Source organism: Pinus tabuliformis, chromosome 5_2 (assembly GCF_031772625.1).
Source record: "Pinus tabuliformis cultivar Carrire ecotype Pingquan chromosome 5_2, CPIR1, whole genome shotgun sequence".
NCBI lineage: Eukaryota > Viridiplantae > Streptophyta > Pinopsida > Pinales > Pinaceae > Pinus > Pinus tabuliformis.
Genome location: NC_142306.1, coordinates 920,028,773 through 920,047,975, shown reverse-complemented (window position 1 = coordinate 920,047,975; position 19,203 = coordinate 920,028,773). Strand labels below are relative to the sequence as shown.

Genomic DNA, 19,203 nt, shown 5'->3' with positions numbered 1-19,203 from the left:
GTTAAAATTTTATAAAATATATAATTAGACTTTATCATATATATATATATATATATATATATTAAATTTACAAAATATATAATTGAATTTTATAAATAAAAGTTATAAAGTATATATATATATACGGAACCTTATATAATGTAAAAGTTATAAAGTATATCTATATATATATATGGAACCTTATATAATGTAAAAGTTATATATATATATATATATATATATATATGGAACTTTATATAAATAAAGTATATATATAAGGAACCTTATATAATGTAAATATTATAAAGTGTAAATGAAACTTTATAAATAGAGATATATATAAAGTATATAATTGAAACCTTACAGATTATATATAAAGTCCATATGCTATAAGCTAAATAAATAGATTCATGATGTATGCGATAACCTACCAGAACCATCACTAAAACCATTAATGATGGCGTGCCCAACCAGCTGAGAAGTTATAGCAGAGCGGCGTTGCCAGGACAGGATATGAGAGAATTGAATTGCATGCAGAGGGTGTCAAGAGGGAGAAGAGCGGTGGCCGAAAGCAGGAGGGTGGCCACCGCCAAGCCTGCCTATATATATCGCTATTTTGGACCGATGCAGGGGGGAAAAAGGGGAGAGGGGCAGCAGAGGATGAGAAGCATAAATCCACCAGAGGAAACTGGGAGAAAGGGATTATCCATTGAAGAGCTTTGAGTGGTCTGAGGCTCTGGGCACGGAGGGACAGAGAGCTTCTGTGGAGAAGCTTTCTGGATTGAGCAGCTAGGTTTGCTCCGTCCGGTTGGGAGGTATTGGCCTCTCGAAAATTTGATCAAATTAACCACAGCATCACCAGCAGCAGATTCACCAGACAGAAGCAGGATCAGCAGCAGTTAAGGTATGTACCGATTTAATGTTCAGGCTTCTGTATTTCAGATTTTAGTTACTGTGTGTATTTAAGATTTTAGTTACTGTGTGTTAAGGTTTATTACATGCAATACAATATTAGATGATGGAGGAAGAGAGGTGTACAGTTTGTCTTGTTCCAAGAAATATGTATAATAATTACAAGCAATGCATAAAGGCAAGTCCAGACATGATATTCAAAGAAATTGCATTTGTTTACCCCTTGAGGAATGGTGGCCAGCGTATACCTCCTAGCAGTATTTCGTTCATAAAATCTTCTTTTTTGTCTAATTAGAGTGATTCCAAAGTCAATTTAAAGTGAATTCATATAGCTACTTCCAGTATAAACAGGTTTTCAAAATGGTTTGAAATGATATGCTAAAAATGATAAAGAGTACCATGTTTGATAGAGCTGCTTGTGAATTTTTTACTAGACCAACAATCACTATTTGAAGTGTAACTTCTTTGTTAAAGATCAGATCGATGTGATTCCACTTGGAGATTAAAGTAGATTCTTTTTTGTCTTCCCAGTAGAAACAGGTTTTAAAAATTCTTAGGCTTGATATCACAAAATTGGTGATGAACGTCCCTAGGAGGCAGAGTTTTACTATGCTGATTTGAAGACATGCAGTCATTAAATGTGGCATCTTTTTCATTTGACCTCCAAATGGGATGATTCAAATTGTGTACTAATCTAGACTTGAATATCTATCTCCCATATAAACAGGTTTTGAAAAGAGGATGATTTGGTATGTTAAATATGCCAATGAATAGTCAAGACCTAGAATTGTCACCATGCAAATTTTTCGAGAAGTAGTTAGTATTTTAAGAATAATTTTTTCATATGATACCCGATTGAGGTGATTCAAATTGATTTGGAAACTATATTCCAAGGGCTATCTTCCCTATGAATATTAGGTAAAATGTTTCCATTAGACACCTCAAATCAAGGTTGTACTAACTCTATCATCAACATTTCACTTGAGACCTAGTTTTGATTTTGATCACATTTTTATTTGTGATATAAATTGAAAATTTCAAAATGGATTCAAAAACTAGATTTCAAGAGATATATTAAAAAACATGATTTCAAAATGATCCTATATGGTTACCCAAAATAGGATTGTTTTTACTGCATTTTGCCATGTAGTCCTTTCAAAATGAGTATTGAACAATGATGTGAAATTTTATTTATAAGAATTTAAACCAAAAGTGTTATTGTGAAATCATTCTACCTATTTATTTATTTATGTTATTCTATCCTACTCTATTGTAGAAAAATAAATCATTCTCTCAAGTATAAGAGAATTTCCAATGCATCCATTTTCGTAATAAGATCATAAGTAAACTCACATCCAAATTTGAAAAATATACTTTAATGAATGTTTGGACATGAAAAATTATTTGATCATAAAGATTTGATGCTAAAGAATGTTGAAAAATGGAGTAGTGTTGTGACCTAATGACTTGTTGAAACCAAGTTTTAAGATGATCTTTGTTTGCTTGGCTCTTGTTAATTGTCATAGCACAAAACTTTTCTTGTGGTACTTGTTCAAAATCTTGTATGCACAAGGGATCTTGTGATATACATGCTAGAAATTCGTTAATTTCTGGCTCTAATGTTTGATCTTCATTGCATGTGATCCATGACTCATTCACTTCCTCACAAAGATAGCTAGAAGAAAGTTCTAGATTCTCTTCTTGAGGATCATCTTCATGGATGCTTTGTTCCTCTTCTATATGTTGAAATGAATATTCTTCCCTAGTGACCATTCTAAATTGTGGACAAGGGTTTAAGAAGATCCTTGTGGTGGCATACCCTCCTTCTCTAAATGACTTCTTTAACATCATTTTTTTAGATCTTGTCTTGCAAATGGATTTTGTATTTTTTTTTTTTTGGGTTTTGTTTTGAGAATCTACTTTTCTAATTTCTATGTCTAAACATAAATAACCATAATGAAAAGTGTTTTTGCTTTTATGTTGTTATTGTTTTTTTTTAAACTCTTCCTAATTGACTATATTGAAGTATGCTTCCCCGGCAACGGTGCCAAAATGTTGGGTCAATTTACTATGCAAATTAACACAAGTATCTAATTATCAATTTGGGTTTGTAGAACTTAGAAACGTGTCCAAAGTCTATGGATTCCAATGATAGTTAATGTTAGAAGATGAAATATAAAGATTGGAAGAAATGCATATTACAAATATAAAATCTAATTAAGTAATTTCTGATTCACTTATGTAATATGTGAGTGATGAGGCTCCTAACTTAGGAGAACCAGGTTGTCCTTCCCTACAATACTATTTTCATGAAGAGAAATCCAAAAGCACTAATTAACAATAGTTTATGATGCAGAAGATGTAAAAGAAGAGGCTCCTAACTAAGGAGGACTAGGTTGTCCTCCTTCACAATTCTTGCTTCAAACTAGAAATGTAGAAATAAATTCAAATAAGAAAAGGAGAATGAAATTCAGTTTTAGTTCAAGATCAAATAGAAGGAGAATTTAACTTAAATTCCTGTGTGTCCCTTCATATTTAGATTAGAATTAAACCAATATTCATTCAACAATCATCACACATCTAAAAACATTTGAAACAAGAACTAATTTATGAAAACTATGAAAATTTAACTAAGAAGTGCACTTAGCTTGGTGTGGGGGCCCTCCTCCCTTGCCTTGCACACTTGAAGAAATCTTAGCTGCAACAACTTCAGTAAATCAACCAAGCATGAACAACAAATTGAAATGAAACAGGTTCTTCAATTAACTTTCAGTCTTCAAAGAGTCTCAAAATCAGATTACATAAAGTCTACCTCCTTAAGCCTTCAATAGTCTTGGCTTAAATAGAGAAATAATAAACAAAATTGACTAAAAAGTCTCTAACAACTTTATTTATCATAATCCCATCTATCTTGGTCGAATCCACTCATTCAGTTACACAAAATTTGGAAAAATTCCAAAAATCACTAATTTTGGCCTATTTCCTAGGGATTTTCTGGATAGCAGGTCATGTTTGACCAGAGTTGACCGGGCTTGTTTAAGCCTAGTTTAACCGAACCAATAGGAATTCGTTTAATCTTAGTTCCCAAGCTTTCTAGAAATGCATTCAACTCGTGCCCAGGTGTCCTGCAAGTATGACATCAATGAAGCCATTATGGGAATTTCTGACCCTGTCCAAAAATGCACTTAAAATCCAATTTTTGTAAAAACATCTAAAAATTGCAAAACTTAATTTATATACCTGAATATGCATAATATGATCAAAATAAGGTGTATTTGGATGATATAATGTGGAAAATGATGGAAATTAGGTGGATTTTAATAAGCAAAATTTGATAAAAAACGAGGGCCAACAGATGACTTGATGCTTCTCAGAGGATACTCTTTAAGGATAAGGAGGTCCTTGCTTCAACAAGGGGAGACTGCCTCCTTTTGGATGATCTTCTTCCAAATGAAATCCTTGCTTTAATAAAGAGAAGATTGCCCTTTTTATGACAACGCCTTTCGATCTAGCCTTTTATGGATGAACAACCTTCAAGATATTTTAGTTTCCTCGATGGTGAATGAGTGTAGATCAGAAATTCTTCTAGGGTTTCGAATTTATTCAAGATGATGCGATCTTCGTCCTTAAAGTGCTTCTCTTGGACGTCTGTACTTTGGGCTACCTTGCTTTGTAGATCTCTTCAACTTGATGAGGGTCTTTGTGGTCTTTTGATGATGACTATAGGATCCAACACTTTTGCTTGTGTAAACTTCTAGTTGCCTTGATTTCTAGATCTGTTTTCCTTGAGTAGAAATAAGGCTTGGGCCTTGATTATTTGATTGATGATCCCAAGGCTTCTTTTGAAGTAGACTATCTTCTTTGATCTAGGGTTTGATTCTTCAATGTAGATCTTTGAACTTTCACTTTGATATCCTTCGACTTGCTTTGATGCCTTTTTTGAAACTCGATCCTTGAGTGCCTCTTTGATTAGATGCCTTTTTCTTGACTTAGTCACCTTAGCTCTGATACCATGTTTGGAAATCTAGGGCATTAGCATTAGTTGATTTCTCTTTGATTAGTAACTACTTGTGAATGCTTTTTACTTCTTTAGATTAGAATCTTCTTCTTAGATTAGTATTGTTCTTCTTTATCAAACAGTAACCAATGCATGAATATAAATAGACAAGACACACAGAATGTAGGGTATCAGCCAGGGCCAAAACATCTCACCCTTTGAGAGGAAAACCCGCACAAATTCTTCTTATAGAGATTCCAATTGACGAATACCAAGACCAAGACCTTTGACTTATCTGCCACTCCAAGACCAAGACACAAGTTCTCTTGATAATCACTCTTCTTCTTGTCTCCTCTTCCACTTCGACCTTCTTATCATCACCGAGATCTTATCATTGTCTTCACATTGAGATCTCCTTTACTGTGAGATCTCCTTGCTGTCATATAACCGAGACCTTACTTCTGTGAGACCCTTACTGAGATTGTTCTCTGCACTTTGTCATCGAATTCAGAGAGATCCGAACTCCTCTTGATTGTAATCCTATTCGCACTTCAAAGAGATTTGAACTGTAGCCTCCTTGGATCATCGAACTGTAGTCTTCTCTAGCATCGAATTGGAGCATATATCTTCTTGGTCGAGCTGCTGTAGTACCGAAACCTTCACTCAAAAAATCCGAACTTTTGTTTTCTGTGGTAAGCCCAAACCAAATCCTCGTTGTCCCTTCCTTATCTATCTGAATTCCTTCCTTGACATCCGAACTGTGATCCCAACTTATCACTGTTCTATTCAACCGAATTAAAGAGATAGATGTGAATACTGAGCTGTGGAAATGCAAAGAGCCTACATGCCTATTTATAGTGGTTGTCCTATAAATAAGCCAAGCTGTCTTTATGAAGGGTTGTGTCTTCAAATAGTTGAGTCGACATGTGCCATTTACTTCGTTTGGGGGCCGACTTGAAGAGGACTTGTGCTTGTCGTTGGAGGGCTTCTAGACACTTTTATAGACTCATATACATTGTTATATCCCTAAGAAGGGTTCCTCATACATGACATTGACCCTTTGACTTTAATGACACATCCTAAGGCTCTCAATGCGAGCCATCTAAATAAAATCTCTTGCTCAAGAAACCCATGAAGAAAGCATTACAAAATAATTTTATTTTCTTCTTTACATCATTTACAAAAGTCACAATTACATGTCATTACGAAGACTGGACCTAGTTACACTTTTCAATAGCCTCTCCACCAAATTTCGTGGTCAGAACACATCCGATGCTACAAAAAGTAACAGAGGTTTGACTTAGCAACTGGGATTTGACCGAAAGACACATGAAATTTAATTTTTCTTTTCTTTTAAATGTCCAAATGGGACATGACAAAGTTAATTTTTTTGTCGGTTTGAATACATTTTTTTAGAACTCTTTACAAGATCATAATTATGAAGACCAAACCTAGCTATAATTCCAACACTGCCTGTTAATTAGGAAGGTATTCATATTGACTCATCGGGATATTCTCAAGTTGAAGACTTCTATAAGAAACAAACCAATTTGAATATCATCATCAATAATAACATCATCATAACTGACATTGTCAAATTACCAAGGTCTTGACTAGTAAGCTCTATCTCTTCACTAGATTAGAGCACAATGCTGAGAGGCATTCAATCACTGTTTTAAGAAACGGCCGTTTCGAAACCGAAACAGCCGGGTTGATCCGAGCCACAAACTCCAGCGTTGAAACGACCTTTGGAACGGTCCGGTTGGCCGAGTCAGCCATGACTCGGCCGAGTCATTGAGTGGCCGTTTCCGTTATGACTCGGCCGAGTCACATGAAACTGCCCAACAACACGTATTACAACGGATTTATAAAAGTTTAATGGATTTTTAATTGGTTTTTTGGTTGGTTTTGACTCCAAATAGGTATATGAATTTGCTAAATGATTTTTGGGGTCCATTCCCCCCCCCCCCCCAAACCCTATTTAACACATCCAAGTGCTCTCATTCACTCACAGCAATCTTATGCATTTGAGTGAGAGTATTCTTTGAGAGTTAGTGAGCAGTTCTTGAGCTTGTTTTGGAGCAGCAGTGAGGAGTCTTGGAGGAGCATTGTAGCTGGAGTGAGGAGCTTCTTGGGCAGCCATTTGGAGCAGCATTGAGGAGCTGATTCTTGGAGCAAGCTTGAGGAGGCAGTTTGTGCCTGGAGGTATTTTTTTTCACCTCTATAAATCTGTTTTTGCTTAGTAAATTTTAGGTGCATATCTAGAAATCTTAGAGAGTGTTTTTTGTCAAATAAATGAACATTGAATCAAGGTTTTTGTTTTTTTTTTTCATTTTCAGATTGTTTGCTTTCATTTCCTAGTCAAAAAATGGCACCTAGAGCAAGAGATCCTGCTTGGGCATATGTTGAAATGGTTGATAGTCAAATGCAATGCAAATTTTGCCATAGGAAAATTAAGGAAGGTCCTGGGGGCATTAATAGGCTGAAACAACACTTAGCAGGGATTAGAGGCCAAATTACCCCATGTACCTCACCAGAAATTGGGGAGATTAGGAAGAATTTGTTGGCCAGCTTTGAGAAATTTAAAGAAGATAAGGCTAGGCAAAGAGACATACAGGCTGAAATTGGGACGAAGAGGGAGATACAAAAAATGATGGCTACCAACCCCCATTATGATTTTGAGGGTTCTTCCTCTATCCCTCAAACTGATACATCCAACCCTTTCCGACATGTTCCTCCCTCTTTTGGTTCTGTTCAAGATAAGGGAAAGGGTAGAATGTCAATGAAAAAGGGTGATGTGACTATCAAAAGTTATTTCACTCCCTCCTCTCCATCAGATGCACATGGTCCTGAAGTTAGTAAAACTCAAATGCAGCCCACTTTAGATGACCATTGGAAGAAAGAATTGAGGGAGACTGCTTGTGATTACATAGCTAGATGGTGGCATGATGTTGATATCCCCTTTAATGCTGCTCGTTCAACATATTATGAGCCTATGTTTGATGCCATACATGCTGCTGGAAAAGGCTTCAAAGGCCCTACTATGCATGAGCTAAGGGGGTTCCGTTTGCATAAAGAAATTCAATCCATTAATGAGTATTTGCAAGAGTTCAGGGACTCATGGGCAAGAAAAGGGTGTACCATCATGTCAGATGGATGGACTGATCAAAGAAACCGTACCATCATAAACTTTCTTGTCTTCTGCCCACAGGGAACCATGTTTTTAAAATCAGTTGATGCATCTAATAAGATAAAAGATGGCCACTTGTTGTTTCAGCTATTGGATCAGGTTGTTGAGGAGGTGGGGGTGGCTAATGTTGTTCAAATCATCACAAATAATGCCTCTAACTATGTTCTTGCTGGTAAACTGTTAGAGGAAAAACACAAGACCATCTTTTGGACCCCATGCGCTACACATTGCATAGACCTCATGCTTGAGGATATTGGAAAATTAGATTGGGTCAAAAACACTATAGATCATGCCAAAAGCATAACAAAATTTATCTACAATCATACATTGGTTTTGAGCCTCATGAGGAAACACACTGGGGGCAAGGATATTATTAGGCCTGCCATCACTAGATTTGCTACACATTTTTTGACATTGCAATCTATGCTTTCCCAACATAGAAACTTGCAAAAGATGTTTTCCAGTGATGAATGGAATCAAAGCAATTTGTCTAACAAACCAGAAGGCAAAGAATTGAAAAGGAAAGTCCATGAAGAAACTTTTTGGAGAAAGGTAGCAGAGAGTGTGAAGCTTGCTGAGCCACTACTTAAGGTGTTGCGGTTGGTGGATGGGGAAAGGTTGGCTATAGGCTTCATTTATGAGGTTATGGATCAAGCAAAGGAGCAAATAAAGACGATATACAAGGATAGAGTGGCAAAGTATGGGCCCATTTGGGCAATCATTGATGAAAGATGGAACAATCAACTCCATCGCCCTATACATGCAGCTGGGTATTTTTTGAACCCACGGTATCATTATAAAGCTAAGGAGTCAGGAGTTTTGAGGGGGGAGGTCAGAGATGGACTGGTTGATTGCATTGAACGCATGATCCCATTGGAGTCTGATCAGCTGGAGATACACCGACAGGCCAATATCTTCAGCAATGCAGCAGGTACCTTTGGGAAGAACCTAGCAAAGATTGCAAGAGAAGCAGATGAGCCAGGTAAACAAAAATTTCAATTTTCAAATTCTTAATAGTTTTACTTTTTTTTTAAAGTTTGTTAAATCGTTTATAATTTGAAAGTTAGATATAATTTGTAATTTTGTTGAGCTAACTCATTACACTCCTATGTTTTTTGCAGCACAATGGTGGGAGGCCTTTGGTGGCCATTGTCCTGAATTGCCAAGGTTTGCAATTCGTATTTTGAGTCAAACTTGCAGTGCATCTGGGTGTGAGAACAATTGGGCTGTCTTTGAGAGGATTCACACAAAGAAGAGAAACCGTTTGGATCAAAAACAGTTAAATGATCTAGTTTATGTCCAATACAACCTTCGGCTCAGACGAAACCATTTGCTGAACAAAAGACCTGATTCAGATCCCATTGTGTTGGAAGACATTGATCCAACATCAGATTGGGTAGTGGAGAGTTGTCCAGCAGAGTTTGATCCTGATGAGGATCTTGATTTAGATTTAGATATGGAGACATCAGTTGAACTTGAACATGTTGTTCAACTTCAGCCTGTTCAGTTGAATGCAGATCCCAATCCACCAGACTCAGTCTCACAGCCAGCAAGGACTCCAGTTGTAGGTGCTTCCTCTGCTCAGCGATGACAGAAGCGCAACCGCATATCTACTCTATCTCAGCTTGCATCTGCTGTAGTTGCACAGCCTGCTAGTGGTACCACTTCTACAGTTGCAATTGGGGATGATGATGATGAGGAGGAGCCATAGGGCCCCTTGTTTGACTTTGATGATGATGATCTAGAGATTGATCGACATGATCTTGGCTCCTCTGACAGTAGCTACTAGCCAGTAGTACTGTAGTACTAGTACTGGAGTCTGGTCACTGTCACAGTTTACTTTTGTTGTAGAGGCCATTTCTAGCCTCCTTGGTTATGTGTTTTTTGTTTTGAGTCTTCGATCATGTATGACAGTTGACTATGTATTGCCATTGGGTACCATTTTGATATAATGGATTGGTTCATGAGCCTACTTTGATCATATGTTGTCTTCCATCTATATTATAATGCTGTGTGTTTGGAAACATGAATGAAAATCTTTAAAATTATGTTTAAAATCTTTAAAATTATGTTTTTTTTATAAAAAAATAAATATTTAATGTATTTTTTACAACGGCAGAGTCATTGAAATCGAGCCGGTTGAGTCATTACCGTTTCGGAGTCGGAGTCGGAGTCGATCCTCGGCCGAGTCGGAGTCGGAGTCGGAGTCTTAAAACATTGCATTCAATAGGTCACCAAGCATCTGCCTCTTTGAGGCACATACTCCACCTAGGTTCACTAGACTATGTCCTCCACAGGACCATTTCCTACATGTCATAAGGAAATGCCGGTGCACCTGACCATTCTTAAACAAGGTCAATTTACTTGACTTAGGGAGTAAATCCTAATTGGCCAGAGTACATGGCACAAGAATGTCAATTCAGGATGCTTATCCAATCTACCATTTTCCCTATCTAGGTCTATGTACTTGACTTAGGGTGTTAGTCCTAGTATAGTACATGACATAGGGAGAAATAGATGTCCATCCTTACTCCCTCTAAATCTATGAGGAGTTATCCACAAGCCCAAGATTTTCTCGGAAGTACTCAAGCTTTCCCTACATCAACTACCTGTTCATTCTTGGAGATCCATTGTAGCTTCTCGGCTCTCGTCTGTGTCATATCCCAAATCAGAATGTGCTTCGACCTTCCATGAAAAGCAAGGTTCTCTAACAATCTTCATATTGCTTATTACAAAGTATCGTGGTTGAATCCAACATGCCATCAAATTGTGCATTAAACATTTTACGGAGGCAAATTGCTTTACTGCTAACTGCACAAATTCCCATATATTATGCCTTTGCAGTGCTTAGTGCAACAAAATCATGCTTCCAACTTTTCCAAGAAATCATAGCAGATCTCGAGTAGAAACAACCATCAGTGATACTTTTCTCATCATCAACATTTGTCAGCCTAGTAATCAAATCAAATACATTAGAGAACCAATCAGTTTCCAGTACATTGATGGATCAACAATGTCAAAACTCCCCATATTTTCCTAATAGAAGTTTCCATAGGTCTACAATTCATCATCCCAAACTTTTGGAGGATCTTGATCACATGCTTCCCTTGCCCAAGGAAATTTCATTAGTTTTCTACCAAACCTCAAGTCCCAAGTAGTAGTTATCAATCCAAAATCCTTCATGTCAAATTTTGCTTGCAACTCCCTATGAAGATGATACCTTTTCCTCTAACTGATGAGTTGCTCTTTCGTCAGAAGAAAATTATTGAGATCATTCTTGCTCTAATCAATCAATATCAAAGTACAAGATCTTCTTCAATCATGAGACTCATGGACACCTTCATTACAAAATATTACCAACTCTAAACACAATAGTGAATGACATCCCTAAACTAAAGAAGGATCATGAAAGAATTTGTAAGGGATGTGCATTAGGGAAAAATGTAAAGAATTTTTTTGGAAGCAGTGCTTCAAGATCTAAAGAAATCCTAGATCTCATTCACTTTGATGTCTGTGGTCCTATGTCTACAAATCTCTTGGAGGTCATCTATACTATATAACTTTCACTGATGACAACTCAAGGAAAACTTGGATTTATTTACTTAAGTCCAAGGATGAAGTATAAAGATAAAGGTAATAAGATCCGATAATGGAGGAGAATACACATCAAAGGAACTTATAGCTTTCTGTAAGGAGGATGGAATTAAGAGGGAGCTGATAGTTCCATATAATCTAGAAAAAAATAGAGTAGCAGAAAGGAAGAATTGGACAATTGAAGAAAGTTTTAGAGCTATGTTACATCATCAAGACTTACCTCAATTCCTGTGGCGAGAGGCCTCCAAACAACTGTATATATTCGAAATCGAAGTCCTCACAAAACACTTGACAACATGACCCCTGAAGAAGCATTTACTGGAAAGAGCCCATGTGTAGATCATCTCCGAATATTTGGTTGCCCTATCTACATTCACATTCGAAAAGATAAAAGGAAGAAATTGGATCCTACAAGCTTGAAGGGCATATTTGTTGGCTATAGTAACTCTTCAAAGGCATATAGGATCTACATAAAGGAGGGGCATCGAATTGAAGTAAGAAGAGATGTGATCTTTGATGAAAGCATTGCATATAAGAAGTCTAAAGATCTCCCAATTGATTCCGATGATGAAGAAGTACCTATTTTTGTAGAATGTCCAAGGGAAGAAGAAGATTCCAAACATGAAGAAGAAGGTCCTAGTGAACCCATGCAACAAGTCATAATCCCAGAAAATCAGAAGAGACCAATTTGGTTGAAGTCTACTCTCCAAGAAGCAGAAGGACGTGCTACAGGTAAAGGTACTTTCAGGGAAAGCAAGAAGCCTAAAAGGTAGTTAGGGTATGCAACTTATATGACGAAGTTAATTGAAGCAAAACCATCCACCTTTGAAGAAGTTGTCAATCATCAAGAATGGAAAGATGCTATGAATGAAGAATATCAATCTATAATGAAAAATGGAGTTTGGGAAATCGTTCCTAGGCTGAATGACAAATCTATGGTAACTTCCAAATGGCTCTACAAGATTAAGCATGCAACAGATGGAAGCATTGACAAGTACAAAGCAAGGTTTGTGGCTAGGGGTTTCTCTCAACAAGAAGGCATTGATTATGAAGAGACATTTGCACCTACATCTAGATACACAACTATAAGATCATTGGTCTCTTTGGCAGCATCTATGGGATGGAACATCCATCAAATGGATGTCAAAACAACATTCCTGAACGATACCATTGATGATGAAGTGTATATTGGTTTCTTTGGTAGCCTTGGGATTTGAAGTACATAATAGAGAAACTCACGTTTGCAGGTTGAAGAAGGCACTTTATGGCCTTAAGCAAGCTCCAAGGGCTTGGTATGTTGGAATGGACACATATCTACAAATATTGGGCTTTTCAAAGAGTTTTGCTAATCCAAATATTTATATCAAAGTAGTGAAGGATGAACCAATGATCATTCTTCTATATGTGGATGATCTTCTCATAACAAGTGTGGAAGGTCGTATTCAAGAATGCAAGAGACAATTGGCAACAAAATTCGATATGAAGGATCTAGGGTTGATGCACTATTACTTGGGGTTGGAAGTTTGGCAAAAACCTGGTGAAATATATCTAGGTCAAGGAAAGTATGTAATTAAGATGCTACAAAGGTTTGGCATGATGGACTGCAAACCTATGACAACCCCCATGATCACAAATTTGAAGAGGTTAAGAAGTTCCGATTCAAGCCTTGTGGATCCTACAAGTTATATACAATTGGTTGGCTCTCTGATGTATCTTGTGAACACTCGACTAGACATTTGCATTGCAGTGAATATTCACAGTCAATTTCAGATAGAGACTAAACATGACCAATGGACAAAGGCCAAGCATATATTGAGATATCTGCAAGGAACAATACATTATTGCCTGAAGTATGATAGAAAAATGATATCGAATTGATAGGATATAAGGATTTTGATTGGGGAGGCAGTGAGAGTCGAGACAGATGGAAGAAGCACTACCGGAAGATGTTTTAGTTTGGGATCCTCAATGATCTCATGGATGAGTAGAAAGCAAGAATCAATTGCTTTGAGTAGTGCTGATCATTGCAACATGCAAAGTTAGTAGAGAAGCTATTTGGTTGAGGAAGCTATTATTTGATTTGTTTGAAGGACTAGTTATACATTGTGACAACACCAACTGCATCATATTGTTAGAAGTCCCCATATTCCATGGGAAGGCGAAGCACATAAACAAGTATCATTACATGCAAAAATTGGTGCAAGATGGGGTGTTCCAGCTACAGTATATCTCCACCAATGAGGAGGTAGTTGATATTTTGACAAAATATCTTCCTAATAAGAAGCTTGTGTATTTGAGACACAATCTTAGATTGGTTGATATCTCCTCCCTAGTTGAGAGGGAGAGATAGATAGATTGTTCTTGTCTTCACTTTTTGAAGAAAGAATGGAGGATTGGGTAAGCATCTGATTTCCAATAATCTTTGAGGAGGAGGTAGGACATCCAATAGGTAAGAGTAATCGAAGAGGGAATTCCTTGAGGATGTGTTAATCCACGACAGGAATGGTCCAAGAAGGACATACCTTGTGAACATCCGAATGGGGTATGTGCCTTGAGAGACAATGATGATGGTGTTTATAAATCATTGTCTCCCCAGCATTGTGCTCTAATCTTGCGGAGAGATAAAGTTGTTAGTCAAGGCCTTGCTATGTGACAATGTTGGTTGTTATGATAAGATGCACTGATATAAGATGATAAGATAGTTATGAGATGGCTTACAAATCCAACTCTTCTTATGAGATCTCTTCAGTATGAGAATGTCTTTGTACCATGATGATTACCTCCCTAGTTAAGAGGGAGTATTGAAATATGTAACTAGGTTTGGTATTCATATGTATTCTTGATTCTTGTATATTGTAAATGAAAAAAGAAATTACTATTATTATTTTTGTAGCATGGGTTTCACACTCAAGGTCATTTTATTTTAGGTCAAAGCACCCATTGAGTGCTTCTAGGTTTTGTTATTGTGTCAAGAAGTCAAACAATTATTGTCATATGTAAAAGACCCCATTGGGCATCTTGTAAAAGAATTTTTTTTGAGTCACAAGTGTCAAAATACCTCTCCAAGACCAAGTTGGCCTAGCAAAGAAGAAGTCAGCCTAATTAGGGCATGCTGTCCTCCTTGGAACCCTATATATAAGAGAGCATTCGACCACCTATGGACTCACTCACTCACTCACTCGTCATTCAAGCAAAGGACAAGAAGAAGGCAAGCGAAGGAAGAAGGAAGAAACAATATGAAGTTTTTGGGTTTTTGCACTCTCTCTTTTTCACACGTGTGAAGGGAAGCTAGGGTTTTTGCAGCATCAAGGTCGAAGTTCTCAAGTAGCAAGGAAAGGGTCGATGCTCGAAGAAGATTACACAATTTGATCTCTCATAAGGCATAGAAGAAGAAGCAGTGCAAGCAAAGGAAGGATGAAGATTTAGAAGCCCTAACTCTCCCACACGTGCGAAGTTGCAACTGGTTGCAAGGGGCCAAAAATTTCAGACCTGTAGTGGGGGCCGAAAATCTGAAGCTGGGGGTCAAAGTTATGCTGTTGGAAGAGATTATACTTGATTTGACTTGGATAGAAGAAGCACATCATCAAGAAGGTCTGACTTGGTCTTGGTCTAGAGGTCTTGGAATTCGTCATTTGAAGAATCTAGAAGAAGAGAAGAGATTTGTGGGGTTTTCTCTCAAGATAGGATGTTTTGGCTCTGGCTAGTAGCCTATATCTTGTGTCCTTATGTACTATTTATCTTCATGTTTTGGTAGCTGTTTGATGATAAAATAACATAATAATAAGAAAAGAAGAAGCTAATAGTCAAGAAAAGTAAAAGAACATCACAAGCAGTTATCAAGCCCAAGGGAAATCACCTCATTTGTAGCCAAACACCATAAACCATGTGTCCCAATGAGATCCATCCAAAGCCCTCCAATCCTATTTGGGATGAAGGGACTAGGTAGTTATCCCAAATGGATTGAGTATGGATGATCATAAAAAGGCCTAGGTCACCTTAATGCAAAGATTCATATGGTCTACAAGGCTTTGACTTGTATCCTTGAGCTTATAATGGTGATATGCAAAATGAAAAATATCTGTATGTAACCCTGCTGAAATGAGGGGTATCAATTGGCTCCAAGTGCAGGAAAAGTGTTCCATCTGGGAGGATGTGAAAACCCCTGAATCTTCTACCTGTAACCTGAAATTGTTTCACAAAATAGAGATAAATTACTGAGGGAGTAGGACATAAAATCAAATCCCTTCCTGGCAATGGGATTAAATCAAAATGAATGTATCTAAACTAAGACACAATCTAACTTATCAAAAAGGGAATTGCGATAAATGAAAAAGAACATCCAAACTAATCTAATGTACATGCTAAAGAGCTTATTCATCCTATCTTAATCTAATCAAAAGAAGTAAAAAATGTCAGGTAAAATCATATAACCAATGCAACCGACAAATAAATTCATAATTACCTTGGTTTTATCTTTGTGCTTGTTTGTTAAGCAAAATAATGAAATGCCAAACTTGAGATAGATGTACTTCGGAACTTCCTTCATGGTTTGAATCAAATCTGCGGGGAAATCTTCGTTATGTGGAAGAAAATCAAAGGAATACCATGGTTCACCTGTATTATTGCAAGCTTCTTCGATCCATAGATTGATAGGGCTAATATAATTGCCTTTCCCTTTGCAAGCATGAGAACACTCATCAATGTTTTTAGTTATATAGGTAAGCAAGGAAGGTTTTGATGGTGGCTTCAACTGGAACTTGTGTGCAGACTGCTGCGCATATTTAGCTAACCATATTCACATACACATACATATGATGGGAAAATTTATGAAACTGGAAAATATATTGAAACTCACAACTTACAGTTCTGATAACATTGATTTAGATATTGTCTAGTTGCATAAATATTTTCCTTGCCATATTCTTTCAACTGTGTATGCAAGAACAATACATTTTAGTTGTGGTTGTGCTAATAGCATTCCAATATGCACCTGAGTCATCTATGTTAGCAGCTATGGGTTCATTTTCTTTGTAGTTGCCATGATCATGCTGCAAATTTCGCCGATTTCCCTAAAAAATTCTGATTTTTTTCCCAATTATTTTCAGGTTGCCATTTTTTCCTAATTTTTCAAGTTTTTCATGTGCAAGCTGAGGTTTCATTTGTCATTTTACTTTTGTAATAGGACAACAATTATGTGAAGAATTGGAAGATTTCCATGGTCAGCTGCAACGGTTATGTTCTGTTTTTGAAGAAATAGAAAGACTCGTCATTTTTGCAGCATCACTTCACCAAAAACTTGGTCATGTCCATCGCCTTGCAACAGTAATCTTCGACGAGCACCTTAAGCATTCAACACAAAAGAAATGCATTACTCAAGTGAATAATCTTAATGAGGTATCCACCCGACCAGCACACCTACATGCCGCCTTTGTGTGTTTAAAATTCTATTTGTAGAATTTGATAAATGTTCTAAATGATTTTTGAAGTAATCCTTTGTGAGTGATTTCTTTGTTTAAACTTTACAGGAGTTCCGTATCAAGCAGTCTGTAGGGAGGTATGAAAGAGATTCCGTGGCAGCTCTTTTCTCTCCACCTTCACCTAGTCAATCATGGAGGAAGGTTTTGAGTATGGGAAATTTCTTGAATGGGCATGAGCCCTTATCGAGGGAAGTTGTGTTTTCACTCGATGATAATATAGGTCATAGACAGTATGGAAATGGTAGTCTGGAAAGAGATTTTCATCAGAAGATGTATATATGTGGGACTTCAAATGATTTACAAGTTGCTTTTGCAGTCACATCTAGTGATTAAATTGAATGCGGTGTTTTATCTTAATCAGGCTGATTCATTAATTATCATTATTATATTGATATTTATTTATTTTTCATTTGAAAATATATATGTTAAATCATTCAAAGTACTGTGGTGTTTATGATTGCGACATTCTGTCATATTGTATCATATCTTGTATTTAATGAGTACCTCTTGTGCATTCATAGTGCACACAGGTTATAACTATGAAAAACTAATAGCTATTCAGAAATATATTTGTTTACATATTGCCATATGAATATAAAAGTGTGTTTGTAACTGAAATTTGACAATCTTTGGATCAATATTGAACGTTTTGATGTCATTGTCATCGCTGTGACATTGTATACTTGTCATGAAAGTTTGCACTTTGCAGGTTCAACTTATCCTTTGGGATTTATGGTGTTGTCATTGTCATCTCTGTGACATTGTATACTTGTCATGAAAGCTTGCACTTTGTAGGTTCAACTTATCCTTTGGGATTTATGGTGTTGGCGAGTATTTCAGTAGCCAATGTTTCGAAACACTCGGACATTCAGAAAAAGGCATAATAAGCTGCAAGTTATTAGATACTCACTGAATTAGGCAAGTGGTTGAATTTATTTGGGGAAAACACAACTTTCAAGGCTCATGGAAGTCAGATTTAATTTCCTATGTTGCAAGAAATGTCAACTCAGCTTCCATACCAATTAGTGTTGATAATATCGCCGAGATATCGGCGATATTCGTAAATATCGTGATATTTTCGGCCAGACGAAATATCGCCGACCAAATATCGCGATATTTTGCAGTTTTAAAATCGCGCGAGATTTACGATATTTCGGCGATATATTTGAAAATATCGCGCGACGACCTTAAATATTGCGGGTGACCCTGAAAACAATACGCGCGGGCTATATAAATCGATTTTTGGTCTTTTTGAAGTCATTTTGGTTTTTTCTGAGCGCTGGAAGGTCGCTGCCAAGGAGGGTTTGAAGCCAATATTTGCCAATATAGGTACGTATTTTTAAGAAATCTGACTTGCACCATGAAAGAGTAATTCAAATTAATACGCATGAGAAAAAAGTCCGATTTAAGACTGTGTTCCCAACACATTGGCAATGTCACTTATGATGAATAGCATCGTTTTGACTCTTGAGTATGTGCTTCGTGTGGTACTGGTACCCAACGATCCTGCACTAACTGCTTCAAAAAATATTTGAATAAGGTCCTGTTTTTCCTTGTAGATGATAAATGTTACTCTCCTTCCATTGTATATTCAAATGTAGCAATCTCTGCGTTTCCTTTTCAATATTTTGTTGATTAACTGCTTCAAGGAATTATAACAATGGCTAGGCACCGTTATGTCATTTAAGGAATGCCAATGCGTGCAACTTTGTGAATTGAAATTAAGATTGAAAAATTTACACTTTTACCTATGTGGCAGTGTGCTATTGATACCACAGTTCTAAGATGTAGATGATTCTAATTTTTGAGAATCCATTTGGTGATCAACTATTCTGGGTTCAGCTGATTCCGTAAATGTTTTGCAATCCTAATAGGGCCCATTACCATATTGGCATATAATATATATGGCAACACATGATAATTATTAATTATAATTACATGGGTCAGAATTCTGTGGGTGTTGTTTTCTTTTTGTTTTTGCACTGGATCATGTATGAGAACATGTTTTCTTAAAGATAACCCGATGTATGTTTTTAAAATTTCTGAATGTTGCA

The 19,203-nt window shown here is 36.8% G+C and overlaps 1 protein-coding gene across 7 annotated transcripts in view; it reads left to right on the top strand.

Annotated features, from left to right (window-relative positions):
* LOC149162279 (uncharacterized) overlaps positions 1-17,591 on the top strand; it is a 342,764-nt gene extending 325,173 nt beyond the window's left edge. For all 7 annotated transcript variants that reach the window (XM_089437188.1, XM_089437190.1, XM_089437185.1 and 4 more), the window contains exons 21-22: positions 16,855-17,066; positions 17,198-17,591. In XM_089437188.1, coding sequence (XP_089293314.1) covers positions 16,855-17,066; positions 17,198-17,482 — 497 coding nt within the window. In that variant the 3' untranslated portion in view covers positions 17,483-17,591. The remainder of the gene's footprint in view (positions 1-16,854; positions 17,067-17,197) is intronic.
* The last annotated feature ends 1,612 nt before the right edge of the window (positions 17,592-19,203 follow it).